We start from the raw sequence: 19,719 nt of genomic DNA, 5'->3' as shown, positions 1-19,719 counted from the left end.
AAACACACAATATTGCTTTTGTAGATAGAGTTTCCACAGCAACACACGCATTCCTATACCAGCACCAGAAATCACCATGTGACACTAAAGCCTGGTACACACTTTCAATTATGATTGGCCAATCACTGACCAATATTGCCACCTCCATGTGGAATGAGAGTTTACCTACACAATCTGTTCATAGTATTCAATATGTGTTGACTCTCATATTACATGGATGTGGTAAAATTGGTCAGTAATCAGCCAATCATAATTGAAAGTGCGCACTAGGCTTGACACTCACTAGATTAATTAGGCTACAAATAACAGCCGCCGACACAAGCGCGTGGGACATTGATGGGCTCCCCTTGCCTTCCCTATCTCAAAAGCCATGTTACACAGCAATGACTTGCTTCACTTCTTGCTCAATAGCAACAGCAGTAGTACAGTACCTTGATAACAATTACAAAATGAGTAGGGAGGAGTCTAATGTGGACACCAGTGACAGACAGACAGTGCACACGAGGTGTAGCAGCAGTGTGGGTAGCAAAGGAGGAGTAATCCGGGATGCCATTCAATGACGGTCAGTCCGGTAGACTGTACTGGGTGGAAGCCACTTCCAAAATTCTACATTCTCAGGTCTCTCAGCATAGAATGTAAGTGCAATTTAGAATAAATATTATACTTTAAAGAGACTCTGAAGCCAGTTTAAAAATGGCTTTTTACCTTATATTTATCTGAGGCATGTTTGCCCCTGCTAAAACGCCGATATCCTGAGGCAGAATGAGGGGTCTTTACCCCCCAAATCCCCTGGGGCATAATCGGGGAGCGCTTCCTGTAGAGGCAGAGCTTTCAGTAGCAGCTCTGCCTCTACACACGTCTATTAGCGAGATCCGCCGGCTGATAGACGCGTATGGAGGCAGAGCTGCAGCCAAAAGCTCTGCCTCCATGAGCAGCAAAATCCACAACCAAGAAAGTCGTGGATTTTGCAGGGGGGAATTGGGGGGTAAAGACCCCTCGTTCTGCCGCGGGATAGTGGTGTTTTAACAGGGGCAAACATGCCTCAGATAAATAAAAGGGAAAAAGCCATTTTTAAACTGGCTTCAGTGTTTCTTAAAATCAGCTCTGTGCAATGAGATAGATGTAATTGTTATTGAGGTACTGTACTACTGTGGATTTTGAGCAAGAAGTGAAGCAAGTCATTGCTGTGTAATGTGGCTTTGGAGGGGAGCCTATCAATGCCCCACATGCTTGTGTTGGCTGCTGTGATTCGTAGCTGAATTGATCCGGTGAGCATTAGACACTGTTCACATATATCACAGTACTATGCCGTGTGGTACACTTCCCCATCGCAAGGATAATGAATACACCAGAAGTAGTCCAAGCACAGCAATCCCATCTTAGTCATCTGTGCATTACCACATGGTTCATGCACGGGGCACCGGGGGGGGGGGGGCATATTGTACACTAGAGGGGATAGCACCTGGGGTTCCATCACATTCAATGCTTATCCTGATATCGCACAACATAGTATGTACCCATTAATCAAAATGAAACAGTCCATGGCATTACCCTGACATCTTGGACCTTACTGATTCACATGCAGTTCCAGGACTGTCAGATTATATAATAGTAATCATAGCATCATCATCATCATAAGCTATTGTGTTTGTCTGGCTAAATTGAAATCAGTATTGTTGCATTTCTGTGACTGGAGTTACACCTGAAACTTCAGTGAAAGAATACAAATGTATGTACATCATATTTAAAGCCAAAAACGCCAGGTAGTTGTAACGTCACAAAGTTAGGTTGTGTTTTTTTTTGCCCAAAACTCAGATTCACTTTCCAGAGTCTTACCTAAGATCTTCCCTTCCTGAGCTATTTTCTCCTTTACATTGCAGCAAGGGGAAGTTGATTGCTGGCCCCTGCCTTGCCCAGAGATTGACTGTGAATTTAGCGTGGTTCCTGAGGGTGAATGCTGTCCTCGCTGCATTAATGACCCGTGTCAAGCCGACATAATACGCAATGACATCACAAAGACTTGTCTTGATGAGACCAATGTGGTTCGCTTTACAGGATCTTCTTGGATTAAACACGGCACAGAGTGCACCCTCTGTCAATGCAAGGTAAAATCACAAATTACACCATATTGGTTTACCTCTTCTTATGAGAACACAACAGGTGTAATTCTGCCCTGCAGAACTGAAAGACTTTTATAACCAGTTTGAAATCTATTTTTCCCTCAGGTATGTATTAAGATAGTACCATGCAAGGCACTCACACCTTGATAGCAGCTTCATGTTGCCTAGAAAAATACAATGAAATGTATCAGACATTTTTACAGCTCTGTGAGTGACTGGCCAACTGAATGACTGTCTTAGCTGTCCCATTGCTCTTAGTTGCCTGACAGCTAAGATAGTCAATCAAAAGAATCAAGATGGGGACAGAATAAATCCATCAAGATTCACCTAAGGAGATGATAGCTGAAATCCACAACTTTGTACGGGAACTTTTCAATGTAATAGACTATTAAGACATAACATTTGGTTAGAATAGTTGTAACATGCAAAAATAAGAATATACTGTATAACTCCACACTTCTGATCCCCTAGTTGCAGATCCAGCTTTATTAACTTTCAGAACAGAACTGTCCAGTGCTTCTTGCTAAGAGTATGACAGTAGTAATAGCAACAGAACTGGTAAAATAGGGTATGGCTCGCATGTACTTGCACATGCCTGTGCTCGTCACAGCAAGCAGCAAGTGGGGCACTAACTTGGGTATAACACTAAAGGCCAATGTTAGTATGAATGAGAGGAGAGAAATGATAACCGCAGGGATTAGGAGGGGTGAGATACGTATCCTGCCACACTTCCAACTTACTGGCGATCTCTGCAAGGGGGAACGATCACTAAGCTACCAGGGATAAGGGGAAACTACTACACTACCAGGGATAAGGGGGATTCCTTAAAGGGTAAGGGGGCACACTGAGACTACCAGGGATCCTAAAAGGGATACCACTAGACTACCAGGGAATCCTTAAAGGACAACTGAAGTGAGAACAATATAGAGGCTGCCATATTTATTTCCTTTTAAACAATACCAGTTGCCTAGCAGCTCTGCTGATCTATTTGACTGCAGAATTGTCTGAATGACACCAGAAACAAGCATGCAGCTAATCTTGTCAGATCTGAGAATGTCAGAAACACCTGGGGCTTGATTCACAAAAGAGTGCTAACTGATAGCACGGGCGATTTCGCGCAAATTTTCGCATTTCGATAACGTTTTGCAGGGAAACTCGATTTTTTTTTGCGCAAAAACGATATCGTTTGCGCACGGAAATTTGCGGTTACACACGGAAACGTTATCGTTTCGCGTGACAATTCGCGTGAAAATGGCCGTGCTATCAGTTAGCACTCTTTTGTGAATCAAGCCCATGATCTGCTGCATGCTTGTTCAGGGTCTATGACTAAAGGTAATAGAGGCAGAGGATCAGCAGGGACAGCCAGGCAACTGGTATTGCTTAAAAGGAAATAAATATGGCATCCTCCACATCACTCTCCCTTCCATTGTCCTTTAAAGGGACAGGGGCAGTACTACTAGAGACTACTGTACTTTACTCTTTAAAAAAATCAGTAAAATATTTTAAAATAAATGGATATGGTAGGTTCTTTTTATTTAGAGTGGTATAGAGGGATGCAGAGGTTGCAAATGAATGGTCTTCCTGGACAAGGAGGGTCCTCCAGGGGCTGCCCTTTAACCTCGGTATTAGATCTTTATTGGTGCTATGATGGTAATGGTCACTTACATATGTGTTTTGAATAGTGGGAAACAAATAAACTGCCCTCACCCCCTATGTAAAAACCACAGCGTGGCCTATAGCTACTTAGCTACATTACTGTATAATATTTACATATTGATTGCTAAACTATAGGTTTAACCTAGATTTTCTTTTTAGGATATACTTCCAGTTTGCACATGTGCTATATTATGTTATATTGTCATATTTTAGTTTCAAAATATTTTAGTGGTACAGGCATAACAAGAGCAAGAACTTTTCTTATTACAAAGTTTTATATTTTATTTGTCTTTTTCACATGTACTTTTTCTCCCATTTACAACCAATTTTTACTGTTTGATAAAGTGCTTTTCCATCATCCTGAATCCAGATATTGGTACCTAATGGTCTTCTACTGTCCACTCCATCCATAATTCTATTTCCTAGCATCATCCTGGCAAGTAAAGCTTCAAAGCATCCAAGTATATTATTCAGGATGACACGTAAAATCCCGACACTTATTACATAAAATCCATCTCTCAGCTGCATAAAGGAAGTTGTTTGGAGCGGTACAGATAATGTGGAGACCTTGTGGAAAGATATTTATCACAAGTTCTGTTGCTTTTCCTCTCTTTATAATAGGATTATGTTTGTCATTAAAAGATTGTGGGAAAGGTGTTGTTTATATTGTACTTATCTAACAGGTTTGCTGCACAAGAGACAGTGTCGGGTTCTCTGGGGCTGGCTGCACACAGATTGTCATTCTGAATATATCTTTTATCAGATGTTCCTCTTGCTGACTTCTAGAGCTCTGAGCTGTCAGCCGGTTATGTCACACTGTTACTGTAGGAAATGCACATCTCCAGGCTCAAGTCTGTGTCAGAACATCACATAAGATGCTACATTAAGCATGCAGGTTTTAGAGAATTATGATAGTCGTCACTGGAAGAAATATGTGCTAAATGCGTATCTTAAAATGTCTGTAAAGGACTATTATAAATATTCATTTGGAAGGCATGTTTTCCAGGCACATATTTAACTGGCATTCAAGCTTACAGATTCGTGTTAGTTTAAGTACAGTACTAATATAGTATTGGTGTTTATAGAGGCTATGTCAATATCTGCAGTCAGGTAGGATGTCTGCTAAGGTCTACTCGTGTTTACAAAAATGACTGCTGAATGTTGCTGAGCAGGCGTGTATAGCAACGTTTTTATTCCGAACATCCCCCCCCCCAACCCTCCATGAAAAATAGTTATGCTTTTAGCCAGGTAGTAGCTAACGGGCCAGGCTTAGCACTTCCAGTCATCTCGGTAATTGTGTAGAACCAAATAATAACCACAGTGAAATATTATCCACCACATCAACCTCTTCCCCAAAAGAAAGATTGCATTTTTACCCCTCTGTTAACCTCCCTGGCGGTAAGCCCGAGCTGAGCTCGGGCTATGCCGCGCAGGGGGAGATCTCAGCCCCTGGTGGGGCGATTTTCAAACTGTAAAGTGCTGTACGCGCAGCTAGCACTTTGCTAGCCGCGCGTACAGCTTGATCGCCGCCGCTCTGCGGCGATCGCCCGCACGCAGCGGCGCAAGAGGGCCCCCCCCCGCCAGAGCCCTGCGCTGCCCAGACCAATGAGTTCCGGGCAGCGCTATGGGCTGGATCGGAGACGTCTGACGCCAGGACGTCGGCTGACGTCCATGACGTCATTCCGATCGTCGCCATGGCGACAGGAGAAGCCAAACAGGGGATCGCGTTATATACGCGTTCCCTTGTTTGCTATTGTTGCCGGCGACGATCGAACTAGAGGGACACATGCACCCTCTAGTGGAGTTTCATGTAGCTACCACTCTGGTAGCTTTACATGAAACATAAAAAAAAAATGTTTGCAGAAAAAATTAACCGCCAAGGAGGTTAAGGCCTTTAAATTCTTCCATGATCCTCACTAGCTGGTCAGTTTGACCTCTCAAAGACCGAAAAGGTTATTCAATGTTCAATTTGGTAGCCTATCTTGTCTAAGAACTGTAGAGACTATGGGGTCATTTTTTTAAGACCTGTTCGGTAAAAAATTATTGTAAGGTATTTTACCTCACACAGTAAAAAATATTTTTACATGTGGTAATAGTATGTTAAATTATCAAAAAACATCTACCTCATACAGAAACAAATTAGGGCTGTAGAATAAAGCAATAATTTTTATTGGTTTCTCCAGGTACTTTTTGTTGGGTGGGGGGTGTTTGGCTATATTATCCCATTCTAACTTCTCTCTTTTTCCTTTACACATCTCCTTTACAAAATATCCCAATGAGTATTATATCCAGAGAGTCTAAATTACAGCCAGGCAGCTAGCATTTCCAAGTGAAGGTCAGTCTCCCTGTTCTTCTCATGACAAGTTTATTTTAAGCCTTGTATAGATGTGGGATTTTTACAGGTGCATTTTTGAGTGGCATTGTCAGGTTCTGTATTAAATTAAAAGCTTTTACATTAGATTTTTGACCATTTAATTAACAATTTATTTTTTAAATTTGAGCCTGGAACTCTTGAGAGATGATTTTTTATTGAAGTTGGGCATTAAATATTTTTCTGGTTAACTTTTGCTTTGAGCTTTATTTATTTTTAAAAAAGAAAACGTTTATCGTGCTGCTGATTCACATTACAAGATATATCAGTCTATAATGTAGAGAGGAAAACATGTACATTACCCCATGCTAAATAATTAGTTAGCTTTTTGATATCCGGAGGTTGGTACTCAAACTGCTGCTTAATGAAGCACTTACTGAAGACTTGTATCCAGCTAGTTATGTCGCAAATCAAACCCTGTATGTTTCAAATCAGTCAATAAGAGGTGAGACTGCAGGTTGAGCATGACAGATAACTAGGGCTGCTGTTATACATTGCAGAAATAGAGAGAATAACACTGTGTATGAATGTGAATGAGTATGCATTGCTAATAATCAACAGATTCACCTGTAGTAAATAATACCCACAAGTGCAAACAATACATAATACTCAACAAGTGCCCTGTAGTTCTTGCATTGTAATCAGAAGCTGTCTTCACTGTAAACACATGACTAATTAGTGTTATGCCATCAGCAGGGCTGCTTCTGGGCACAGGCTGTCAAGGCAAAGGTCTGGAGAGCAGTTTGGTATGCAGAGCATGAGTCTGGACCTTTTGTGCTAATGAAATTCTATTTCAGGCAGTCTGCAGTTCTCAGCAAATCACATTTCAAGTTTTGCCTTGCCTCTGTGATGTGTTCTAACATCCCATGGTCCTCTGTTTTGTATTCCAGCACGCCAGTGTTCCCTGTGGTGTTCTTCTTGGCCGCTGCTATGCCACTCATACTCTCCCTTTCCCTAACTATAGAGCATGTGCGTGTATGCGGCGGCACAAAGGGGTGTCACTCCATGCTGCTAGTATAATGTTGATACCTGTATTGGCGATCATAAGCATTTAATTATGCTGTCAGTCAATAAAGCCTGTGCATTTTCCATACAACTTTGTTTTACTTTTATTCAAAAAAAAAAGAAGTTTATTTTACTTCAGCTACTGTTGCAATTTTTGATGTAGTTTATTGTATACGGTTATATTATGGGCTTTGAAGTGTCTCACTTGTAACTTACTAAGTGTGATAGTGACCATTAAGTGAATTTTTTTTGCAGTTAATGTTTCAGTATTTAAAGGCATCGTTTACTGCCTATAGTTATTATTGGGAGTGTCATAACATTTGAAAGCATTTCACTTTTAACTTACTGACCATACTCTATTATATATACTTTTTCATTACTCTTTCTTTTATTTATCGCATGTTGGGATATTAGGGAGTGTGTGAACAGGCTTTACAGTGCTTCCGTTACAACTCACAGAGATTGATGATAACATAATTTACTAAACTGGCTCTAGTTGAGGCTTGCTACAATAGAAAAGCCTTTTAATTCAGTATACATTTTTTTAAATATGTCTGGTGTAGAAACAGAATATTTAAAAAAACATTGACAGGATCCATGTCATTAAAAACAGTCCAACACTCTGCCGAGTAGCATGTTCCTTCTGCTCCCCTGAGAGTACTGTGGGTCTAGCTGGTGTCCTGCCACTCTAAAAGCCCTGACAGCCCCTGAAGATGTTATAAGCTGTATTTGGCAGCTTTGACATTAGGTGTCTCTAATGAAGGCTGGGCGGCATATGGCCTAGTGATGGGAGACTTCCTGCCTCCTGACCTCCCAGCACCAGTATGAGCAAGGTTATGACATGTTTGCTGCATCACTCCTCAACATCTTTCTGTTGCTGTTCATCTGGAGTACATTATCATATTGGGACTTATTTATTGAACAGTTTTGGATAAATAAAAAGGCACGCTGGCATCTGTTACAGAAAGAAATGTTGTCTGTTGATTGTCTGTTGTTTGAAAAAACATTTGAATTAATCTGGAGACAGTTTTGGTAGAGCCTAGAACTATGCGATAAACGCTCATTGCCATGTTTTATTATTGATTGTATTGTTATAAGTGTTTATGAGCACCCTGTTTCTATTGCAGTTTTCCCACTTGCCCCAATTCAGGTGGTTTTTCACCTGAGTTTTCTCACAAAAGCTGCACCATATCAATAAAATACTTTTTAAGCCCTCCTAGAAGAAAATCCTCAAAATACATTTGGCATTAAAAAATTTTCAACTACTTTTTAGTACTTTTGCAGTTGGTAGATGTTGGGAAATCATTTGATAGGATGAAAAACTGTTTCCTAAGAGAAAAGTTAATTGGATAAGCAATTTTTGAAACAGGCGCAGCTTTATAGGAAAAGGTGCTGGGATGTCTTACTTTTTGAACTCTAAATTCTTTATTATATGTATTGTAGGATTATTCATATAGTAATGTTCCAGTTTGCTTATTTTTAGGCAGCCTCCAAATGTCTTATTCTTGTACATGCTTTTGCCCACTACCAAAGCCCTCATCCTTCTAGAAGGCTGGAAGGGAATTGTCAGTCATATATCCAAATATTTCCCACAGGTTTAAGCAGACATCCAAGCCATTTGGCCACTTTTTAATCTTTCAAATCTGGATAAAGTGCAAATTTGGACAGAGGCGCCAGGCAGGTTAAAATGATCTAAAAACAACTAAAAAGGAGGAGTACAGGTGGACTTACCTCCTGAAATGATGGACAATCGAGATTGTTCAAATCGCAAATAACAATTTATTTTGGCACTCCGCAACGCGTTTCACAGGTATAACCCGCTTCATCAGGCAAGGAGTGCAAGCTCAAAAAGGTCCAATAGTGGCAATGCGCCTCTGCGCCTGATGAAGCGGGTTATACCTGCGAAACGCGTTGCGGAGTGCCAAAATAAATTGTTATTTGCGATTTGAACAATCTCGATTGTCCATCATTTCAGAAGGTAAGTCCACCTGTACTCCTCCTTTTTAGTTGTTTTTAGATCATTTTAACCTGCCTGGCGCCTCTGTCCAAATTTGCACAGTATATAGTCCACCTTGGGTGGAGGGGACTGTCCCCTTCTTTCTATCTACAGAGAGCGACTTCTTAAACCTGAGTGGGGTCAGGTTCTAATACTCCCCACCTGCATTTCAAGTGGTTGCCTATGTGGTAACCCGTGTTTGTGAGTATATCCACATCTGTTAATTATTTCGCCAACAATTGTTAGACTTACTGCACTATATTGGGCTCTCGGTTTTTTTTTTTTCTTTTTGTTTCAAGTGTTTCAAATCTGGATGTCATTTGAACTATAAAATCACAGTATTGTAGAGGCTTGCATAGTTCAGTAATGTGTCATCACCAGCCCATGAGGCGGGGTGAAGCAGGTTCCTCAGGCGGCAGAAGTGGGGGGGGGGGCACTGGAGGGGGTAGCAGACCTGGGGTTCCCACGTCCGCGATCCCCCTCCAGCTATTTTAGCTAAATTTAAGTCAGCCAGCAGTGAACGGGGAAGTAATTACTCACCTACATCCATATTTGTGTTCCACCGCTGGTGTCACTTCCTGCAATGCCGGCCACTGTAGTACCGTGGGCGGCATTGCAGGAAGTGAGGCGAGTGGTGGAACGCAAGTAAGGAATAAGGTGAGTAATTGCTTCTCCGCTCGCTTTGCAAAAAGATCTGGGGGGGGGGGGGCATGGACTGCAATGTCCTAGGTGAGGGGACGGTCTGACCCCCCTCCCAACTGCTGTGCCAGCTGCTCCCCCTTACTGGTTGCTACCACCTTCAGGATACCAATCAGTGGGTGTCTATCCTGTTTGAAAAATCTGCTTTAAAAATATTTCCATGACTTAGCAAATACTTGCTCTGAGTTTTTTCAATTTAAATTGTCCATACTCCTTATCATCTCTGTGCAGATGTTATAAGCACTTCAGTGAACATGGATAAAGGAGTATAAGCTAGTGATAATTATTTATATAATGTAAGCTATAGAAATGTCAGACCTGAATTTCACACCAGAGCTAAAATAAGCAATGTAAGTTTATTTCATTGTTGATTTTAAATTATTTTAAACACCCTTAATACAGTGACACTCTAAGTACAGATTACATTTTTTAATTTCTCTTTTAGATAAGGAGCAATGGCCCACTCGTGAATAGCAGAATTGTTGCATTTATCCACATTTCGTCTGCATGATTTTTTTTTTTCAATTAAAAAAATCCGAGAACCTTCTGTTTTTTTTAAGTCTATTGGGCATTTCCAATTTCGATGTTTTTTTGCCACAATCAACAACAATTGCAAATGAACACACAAAAATTAGCGTGGGAAATGTTATCTCTGCCAGAAAACTGAAAACCACCTGCAAAATCGCAAGTACTAGTGTGCTCCCTACTTACCCTGCCACTGTGGTTAGGTAATCTCTCTGACTTAAATAACAGAGGAGTAAATTGAGGCGAAAAGAAGTAGTAAATAATTGGTACAGTCCAATGATCCACATTATAGTTGTAATGTACAGACTCTACTCTAGGGCAAGATTCATGTTCTAAACTTGTCCTTACAGCTGACATAAAAGGTTGATGACACAAGCCAGTTCTGTGTCAGAATAAGGCATGAATATTGCACGCATGTCATATGTAATATTTAATACATTCTATTATAGCACTCTACAGAGCATCTCATCTCCTAACTGTTCCTTTTAATATGCAACAAATAACTCACTGAAGCGAGCAGAGAAAGTACAGAGCGAAGCAAGCAGAGAAATTGATTCAAGCCAAGGTATCAGCAGAGATGACATTTTATTCCTTCATATTCTGCACATTATCTGTGATAGCATTTTAATGAATACACCAGCCCAGATATAAAACACAGCTATTATTTAATAAAAGACTTGCTTCCATGTTTATCCGCATTACTGTGTGGAGGCTGAATACCTTCAGAAGACTATGATTCTTGTTGTTCAGAAGTCTTATTTTATATGCTGCGTGACAGATACACAATATTCTGCTATTTTTGTGGTGTGCCTCCAAAGTTTCATAGTAGCACATGACCCAATTTCCTAATAAGTGCCACTCAGTGTATCTCTGAAGGGAGACGAGCAACCTGCCTTTCAGTTCTAAGTGATATTTCATGCTGGTAAGGTTAGGCAGAAGGATTGCTCATGAAGATGAAACGGGACCATCCTCATGCCTCAGCAGTTCAGCTCTGATTTACAGTTATGAAAGGACACAAGGGCATTGCCTGTCAGCTTGAGAGGATGGTCACAACAAAGCAATAACTGGCAGTCTTCAGATCTGGGAAATATTAAGCTTGTAGAGGGACGATGTGTATTTGTCCTTTTTTATTCATTTTCTGATTATGGTTATGAATTGTTAACTGTTCCCAAGATCTGTATTATATCATAGGTTGGATTTCTGTTGTGTCAGGTACTGTCTTGGCTGGGAACACATTAGGCGGTGTGTGAAAGGTTGCGTTTCGCTGCATATGCGTTTGTGCGTGTTTTTTGTCATAATGAAGTGTGTTTTGAGTGCGTTTGTGTTTCGCACATTCGTCTTGCTTGCATTCTGTATGCATTTCATGCAATTTTTTGGGAATGTGGCCAGTATAAAAGCATATTTTTGATGTCATCACTAGGAAGTCAACAGGAAGCGGAAATACATCATCAAACTTGTTTTTTATACAAAAACGCATAATAAAGTAATAGACACAATAAAACGCTATACCTGTGCATCATTATTAACATAGATTATGTGAGTTTTAGATGTGCTTTGGAAAAATATGCAGCAAGTTCTGCATTTCAAAAATGCACATTGCAGAATGCAAGCAAATGCGTCTTTTCATGCAGCCCATTGAGTTACATTATGCGCGTTAATGGTAGCGGTTTACACCATGCTAGCGTTTCTGCCTAGTGTGTTTCCTACCCTCTGGGTTTTATATAGAGAGACAGTTGCAAACAAAACTGGAGCAGTTGCCCAGAGCAACCAGCTGGTTTCCAGGTGTTAAATGCAGCAGGGTTTCTGATTTTATACTCTGCACAGCTGTTTCCATTTTGCTCCACTTTTCCTTGCGTTTTCCTTGATAAAGGGGCCCTACTAACTCCCAAAGCAGTAGATTCTGAGTAGGATAACTTAATACAATTGGACTATAGCTAAAAAAGATAAATTACCTTGTAAGTGGGACAAAAAGAGAAGCTACAGTGAAGTGATTTGAAATAAAATATTGAGATTCAAAGTGAGATGGATCTTTCTGGAGGCTGCCATATGTATTTCCTTTTAAACAATACCAGTTGCCTGGCTGTCCTGCTGATCTATTTGGCTGCAGTAGTGTGAGTCTCAAACCAGAAACAAGCATGCAACTAATCTTGTCAGATCTGACAATAATGTTAAAAACACCTGATCTGCGGCATTCTTGTTCAGGGTATATAGCTAAAAGTAATAGAGGCAGAGGGTCAGCAGGGCTGCCAGGCAACTTGTATTGTTTAATAGGAAATAAATAAGGTAGCCTCCATATCTCTCTTGTTACAGTTGACCCATAAAGAGGAACTCCAATGAAAATAATGTAATTAAAAAAGTGCTTAATTTTTACAATAATTATGTATAAATGATTTAGTCAGCGTTTGCCCATTGTAAAAGCTTTCCTCTCCCTGATTTACATTTTGACATTTATCACGTGGTGACATTTTTACTGCTGGCAGGTGATGTCACCAGAAGTAGCTGCTGCTTGCTTTTTTGGCAGTTGGAAAGAGCTGTAAACAGTTATTTCCCACAATGCAACGATGTTCACAGACAGGAAACTGCCAGGACCATGGTCTCACAGCTCCCTGTGGGAGAGGTTTCACCACGATATCAGCCATACAGAGCCCATACATGCAAGCATTCAGTGTGTCAAACCTATGTAAAGATTAGGAGCACAGATCCTTGCCATCCTATTGTGGGACAAATAGAGCATCAAACGAATTCCCCCATGGAGCTACCAAAATACATCAATATGTACCATGCACACACCAGCATAAGCGGTGTGTGCTGACTATGGTCACAGACAGGAGAAAACTAGGAGAGCAATACATCCTAGCCCAGGGTTGGGGAAACTTTGAGCGACCCCGGCTGCATTCCTTAAATTCCAAGCCACCTCCCTCACTGCAGAGTTGTGAGCGGGTGGCAGGGGACTGGAAACTCATCTCACTCACCGATTGTCGCATCTCCATGGCAACATGGCATCACGTGACGTTGGGAAGTGCCAGTGTATTACACACTGGCACATCCTGATGTCACATGACCTCCTGTTGCCATGGAGACATGACGTGGGAATAGATGAGCGAGTTGAGTTTCAAATCCCCTGTGGCCCACTTGCAACTGTGCAGGGAGGGGAGGTGGGGGAGGAGATGAATCAGTCTGCCTGTCGGCGAGCCGAACTAACAGCGCACATGGGCCAGATACCACCCGCGGGCCGTAATTTGCCCAGCACTGTCCTAACCCCAAGGATAACATACAAATAAGAACACAGGCTCCATATTCCTCACCTTGAACTAGGATATCGGGATATATATTAGGGAGGTGCCAAAGGGGCTGTGGCAAATAAAACTGCAAAATCAGTAAGCCCTCTGCACACTTGCTTGCAAAATTATTCATGCAGTTCCATCGTGCAGGAACCAACGCTATCCCTACTGCTAAGTTTCCACTGAAGTACCATGCTGGTACTGTATGACAGGGAAGTAAGACAATGGTCTGATCATTAACTTTCTACAGACTTTTAATCACTAAAACAAACCTTAGGGCTGGTTCAGACGGACGCTTGCGGAGCGTTTACCGCAAGCATTCGGAACGTTGCGTTAAACGCTCCCATTCAAGTTTGCACCGAGCTTTTGCACGCGTTTACACGAACGCGGCATTCGGGTCCCGGTTTTCGCTTGTGTTCCAGGGGCGGCGAACCGCGACGGGTAATATCCCCCTAGGGGAAGAAAAAACGCGACCGCATCCGAATGCAACGCGAAAGCCTGACCGCGCAGCCGGCGCACGTCATCAAACGCGATGCCGCGCAGACGTCCGTGTGAACCAGCCCTTAAAGGAATACTATCGATGTATGCATTTATTTTTAAATGCTGTATGTTGTAGCACATATTAGGGCAAGTACTAGGAGCAATTTGATTCCTCACACAGCTGTTCCTCTCAGCTGTAAAATCCTCCGTCAGTTTTGGCGTCAGTGTTGGATACAAAATGTATCTAATACTGACGGCTCCCAGAGGGCTAGACCATGTCTCTGCACAGGGGAGTTGCTATCAACTCCTCAGTTTATAGTTTAATTATCACCTTGCTGAAAGAATCTTATTGATATGGTGGTAAGGGGTTAAAGATTCTAGCAATATGTGTTTAGTATCTTTGCTTCTCTTGACTGATAAAGATACTAATAATGCTAATTGTAGACAGTGGCCTGCCCCTCTCAGCAGCTTGTAAAGTGGATGCAGCCTGGAGTGAATCACCTCAAGCAGGCAGCCAGTCTGAGTGTAAACACAGACTCCTGGTATAGCTAGTTATATTCCAGCAATATTCCAGCTCATTTAGTTACCTGTTACCACCTCAGATCAGCCTATGTCTCCTCATGTCTGCTGCATGCTGTGAGTGACACAGTGATATATATTTGTGAGCTGTGTGACAGAGTAACCAAGCAGCTCAGGGTGACCCAAACTACTATGAGCTGTGTGAGAAATGAATTTGTAAGCAGGGATAGCGAGAGAGAGACCTGGGTGAATAAATAAAGTGCCCCTAGCACTAGTGGTAATGTGTACACTAATATAGAGTATTAAAAAAAAGTCGTTTCAATCGATAGTATTCCTTTAAAGAGCAACCGTAAGCAAAATCATGAATAAAATTGCTGATTTATAATGTTTATTTACAGATTATTTACATTATTTACAGATTATTTAGTAACCATTTACCAGTACATAGTACACTATGGAGGCTCTTGGTGTTCCTTGTTCTTAAAGAGTACCTTAAAGCGGAATATAACCCTGCATTTCAACTTTGCTCTAAAACATTATTTACAGCATATTATATGCAACCAGCATTTTTTTTTACTAGACCAGCATTGGAAGGGTTAAACACAGAGGTTTAAAGTTCCGTGGAGAGATATGCAGAAGTTCAGAATGATACATTTAACTAAATAGAATGTAACAAGTGATAAATGTTACACACTCTTTGGCTGTCCTCCAGCTCCTTCTCAGTCAGAGAGAGTGAGTCACATTCAACACTTACCCGTATTTCGCGCCGTATAAGACGCTCCGGAATATAAGACGCACCCAGGTTTAGAGGGCAAGAAACAGGGGAAAAAAGTATAAACTAAACCTGGTGCGTCCATATTTCAGGAGCATCTTGTACATGTCCTCCCCCAAATGGTGTCCTCCTGTGTACCTCATGTGTCCTTATCTCCCCCTGTCTACCCCAAGTGTCCTCTGGTCTCCTACCCTGTGTCCTGTGGACTCCCCCCTGTGCCCTCTGGTCTCTCCCCTTTGTCCTGTGATGTTCCCCCTGTGTCCTCTGGTCTGCCCCCCTGTGCCCTCTGGTCTGCCCCTCTGTGTCCTCTGGTCCCCTCTGTTCCTTGTGGTCTGCCCCCCGGTGCCCTCTGGTCTACACCCTCTGTGTCCTCTGGTCCCCATGTGCCCTCTGGTCTGCCCCCTCTGTGTCCTCTGGTCCCCCCTGTGCTCTCTGGTCTGCCCCCTCTGTGCCCTCTGGTCCCCTGTGCCCTCTGGTATGCCCCCTCTGTGTCCTCTGGTCCCCCCTGTGCCCTCTGGTCTGCCCCCTCTGGTCCCCCCTGTGCCCTCTGGTCTGCACCCTCTGGTCCCCCTGTGCCCTCTGGTCTGCCCCCTCTGTGTCATCTGGTCCCCTGTGCCCTCTGGTATGCCCCCTCTGGTCCCCCCCGGTGCCCTCTGGTCTGCCCCCCCTGTGCCCTCTGGTCTGCCCCGTGTCCTCTGGTATGCCCCCTCTGGTCCCCCCTGTGCCCTCTGGTCTGCTCCCCGTGTCCTATGGTATGCCCCCTCTGTGTCCTCTGGTCTGCCTCCTCTGTGCCTTGTCGCCCCCCCCCCCCCCATGTTTCCCATGTGCCTGACTCCCCGCTATGTGTTTATCCTACCACGCGCTTACATGTCTAAGCCCCCGCTTACATCGCCGGGTCCCCCCTGTGTATGCAGCGGCAGCGGGCAGTAGCTTACCTCCTCCATCTTGCCCGCGGCGATTGAAGACATCCGGCTGCTGTGGGCGGCTTCCTCTAGTGCCGGCTTGTAATGACGCGTCATCGCGTCATTACAAGCCGGCACTAGAGGAAGCCGCCCACAGGAGCCGGATGTCTTCAATCGCCGCGGGCAAGATGGAGGAGGTAAGCTACTGCCTGCTGCCGCTGCATACACAGGGGGGACCCGGCGATGTAAGCGGGGGCTTAGACATGTAAGCTGGGGGCGGATGGAGGATAGACACATAGCGGGGAGCCAGGCACAGGGGGAAATAGGCAGGGAATCCCCGACATAGCGGCGGTTCGTATCGGCGGGCGTTCGGAAGTCGGGGATTCCCTGCCTTTGCCGTATAAGACGCAGGGACTTTTTCACCCCATTTTTTGGGGAGAAAAAGTGCGTCTTATACGGCGAAAAGTACGGTAGATACATTTATGTAAACAAAATGCATCTATGTAAGCTTCGGATGCGTCTGCAGTTCTCTCCAGGAACTTTAAAGCTCTGTGTAACCCTTCCAATGCTGGTCTAGTAAAAAAAAAATACTGGTTGCATATAATATACTGTAAATAATGTTTTAGAGCAAAGTTGAAATGCAGGGTTATATTCCGCTTTAAAGAGAACCTGTACTGAGTAAAAATATTCAAAATAAACACATGAGGTAACTTCAAATGAACATTGCATAGTAACCTTGCCATCAGTTCCTCTCAGAAGCTCACCATTTTCTTCTGACAATAATCCCTTCCAGTTCTGACAATATTTTGCCAGATCTGAAATATATCAGTTGCTGTCAGTAAAATATCAGTTGCTGTCAGTTATAGCTGAGAGGAAAACTGATGTTTCAGGTAATGTCCATGTTTCCCTATGGCTCAAGTGGGCAATGCTACAGTTTAACTGTGTGCTGACCAGAAAGCTGTTATGGGTAATGGCCATTTTCAAAATGGAGGACGGAAAATTTCCTTGATCACAGTGAACAAACAGGACGCGGGACAGGAGAAAAACACTGAGGAGTAGACTACATGGAAGGTAAGTATGACTTGTGTATGCTTATTTTGACTTTTAATTTTCAGTTCAGGTTTTCTTTAAGTAAAAAAAAAAAAAAATTTTACTCACCTGGGGCTTCCAATAGCCCCCTGCAGCTGTCCAGTGCCCTCGCCGTGTCCCTCCGATTCTCGTGCCCCCGCCGGCAGCCACTTCCGGTTTCGCCGTCAGGAGCCGACAGGCTGGGAACGCGAGTGATTTTTCGCGTTCCCAGCCACAATTGCGCCCTCTATGCTGCTATTTAACGTTTTATTGATTTCACTGCGGATAATCCAAGGAGGGGTTAAACTTTCTGTCAGTGATAGGTTTGTTTGAATGCCCAATTAACGTCTTACTTCCTGTTCTTCTGTTAGGTGATTTCTGGATGGAAGGTTATCTCTTCACCATCCTCTACTTAATGTCTCCAGGTATTAGCAGCATGTAGAAGTTGCAGCAACAGCATTAACTTGCATTTTTCAAGCAGAGATCAGCATATATTGTAGCTTGTTTACTGTCAGTATAAGCATAGCGTAACTCAATATGGATGTAACCAAACCTGCACCCTAATGACTATACACCTCTTACCCTGTCTTTCTGTCTCTTCTACAGAATGGTCACACATGTTGCTCAGTGGACCCACAGTGCCTTCAGCAGCTGTAACAACAACCAGCTACTCCTGTAGAAGGTTTATGGATAAAGAATGTTTTTTCTGCTGACATAAGAAGACCTTACACCAAAAATCAGATATTAAAGTGATACAATTTGCAAACCAATCTGCCCACTGTTCAAGATGGAGAAAAACAAGCATCTTGACTTTGGGAGATTTTTACGGAATTAAGAAAAAGATTTTTTTCTTTGCTAACCTTGAGGCCAAATATCCGTCAGTTGTCACTGACTTTTTTGCGCAGAATGCCTGTACGGAATTCACTACATAATCATATTTTTTATTGGAAATCAGCGAAACACAATACCTGTGTCACAAATGGAACTGGTCATGTTTAAGGACAAAACAAAGCACTTGAACACCAGCTTGAAAATAATGGAAAATCTTGAAAGGAATGATGTACACACTCACAATGTAAACGCATTGATGAATACAGAGAGAAATGGCCACTGCTAGGTTCACCAAGTCCTTGAACATGAACTATAGATCTGGGTTGGGGGTGGGGGAGATGTTTGCTAGGAAGAATCCATGTTGTACCGCACTTCATCACCTGAAAATATTTTCTCACCAATCTGAAATATTTTATTACATATTGTAGAGAGTGATTTTGCAAATAAACCGAAGAGATAAACGTGTTCTGAACACCTCATATTCTTTGGTAGGCTTTACATATCAGCATGGAAACAAATGTGTGGAAAAGCTACCATCACTGTTTTATTTTCTTGCACTTTTTGACTTCTTTTCTTGATTGAATTGGTTTAGTATAATTGTGTTCTTGTGTGGACTTAAATAAATGTTTCTCTTACTTACAATTCGGCTTTTGTTTCCCTGTTGTTTTTATAACTTGTAAAAGTTTTACTGAATATAATGTGTTTGTTCTGTGTAAGATTTTCTTTGATGATAAGTTTCCCACATAACAAGGAGAAACCCTCTCCTCTTTAGTATTTTGTGATTTGCTTTTTCATTTACCTGTCAGATGTATAATACATTTCCAGAAGAGTAGAAGGAGACCTGAACTCTGTGAACATTTTCCACCTTCTCAGGAAACATTATCTATTATGGATGGTAATATCATTTCCGAAGCCTCCTTCCTTCCATAGCTAGAAAGCATCTTTTTTACATAGTTTTACTTTCGGTGATATGAACATGGAGCAGCTGTATTGAATCCCACAACGTCGCTGGATATTACAGTTACTGTATATACTTATTCAGATTGAAAAAAATGCATGCATCCATGAGGTTCAACACCTTTAGCCTCATTGCACCTAAGTGGAGAGAAAATCATCCTGATATCATCTTCTCACACCTAGCAATCATAGCTATAAATGCCATTAAAAGTAAGGAAAGCATCCAAGTCCCTTTTAAAATATATAGAATTTGGCATGACTATTTTCTCTGGTAAGATCTAAGTACCGTTACTGTGAAGAACCCCTTTCTAAATAGTTCATAAAATCTCCTTTCTTCCTTGTACAGTTCACGTTCTAATGTGCTGTGGTGCTTAGTAAAGCCCTAGAAGTGTGTGTGTGTGTGTGTGTGTGTGTGTGTGTGTGTGTGTGTGTGTGTGTGTGTGTGTGTGTGTGTGTGTGTGTTCTGTCAAAACAGTGAAAATGATTTATTTATTTTCGTAAAATATTCTGAATTCACCTCCACAGGATCCTAAACTT

General features: G+C 42.3%; 1 protein-coding gene across 2 annotated transcripts in view; it reads left to right on the top strand.

Moving 5' to 3' along the window:
* Positions 1–18,867, top strand: part of LOC137563722 (protein kinase C-binding protein NELL2) — a 391,218-nt gene extending 372,351 nt beyond the window's left edge. For both annotated transcript variants that reach the window (XM_068276574.1, XM_068276575.1), the window contains 2 exons: positions 1,881–2,105; positions 18,001–18,867. In XM_068276574.1, coding sequence (XP_068132675.1) covers positions 1,881–2,105; positions 18,001–18,051 — 276 coding nt within the window. In that variant the 3' untranslated portion in view covers positions 18,052–18,867. The remainder of the gene's footprint in view (positions 1–1,880; positions 2,106–18,000) is intronic.
* The last annotated feature ends 852 nt before the right edge of the window (positions 18,868–19,719 follow it).

Source organism: Hyperolius riggenbachi, chromosome 3 (assembly GCF_040937935.1).
Source record: "Hyperolius riggenbachi isolate aHypRig1 chromosome 3, aHypRig1.pri, whole genome shotgun sequence".
Lineage (NCBI taxonomy): Eukaryota > Metazoa > Chordata > Amphibia > Anura > Hyperoliidae > Hyperolius > Hyperolius riggenbachi.
This window is presented reverse-complemented; position numbering and strand designations above follow the sequence as displayed.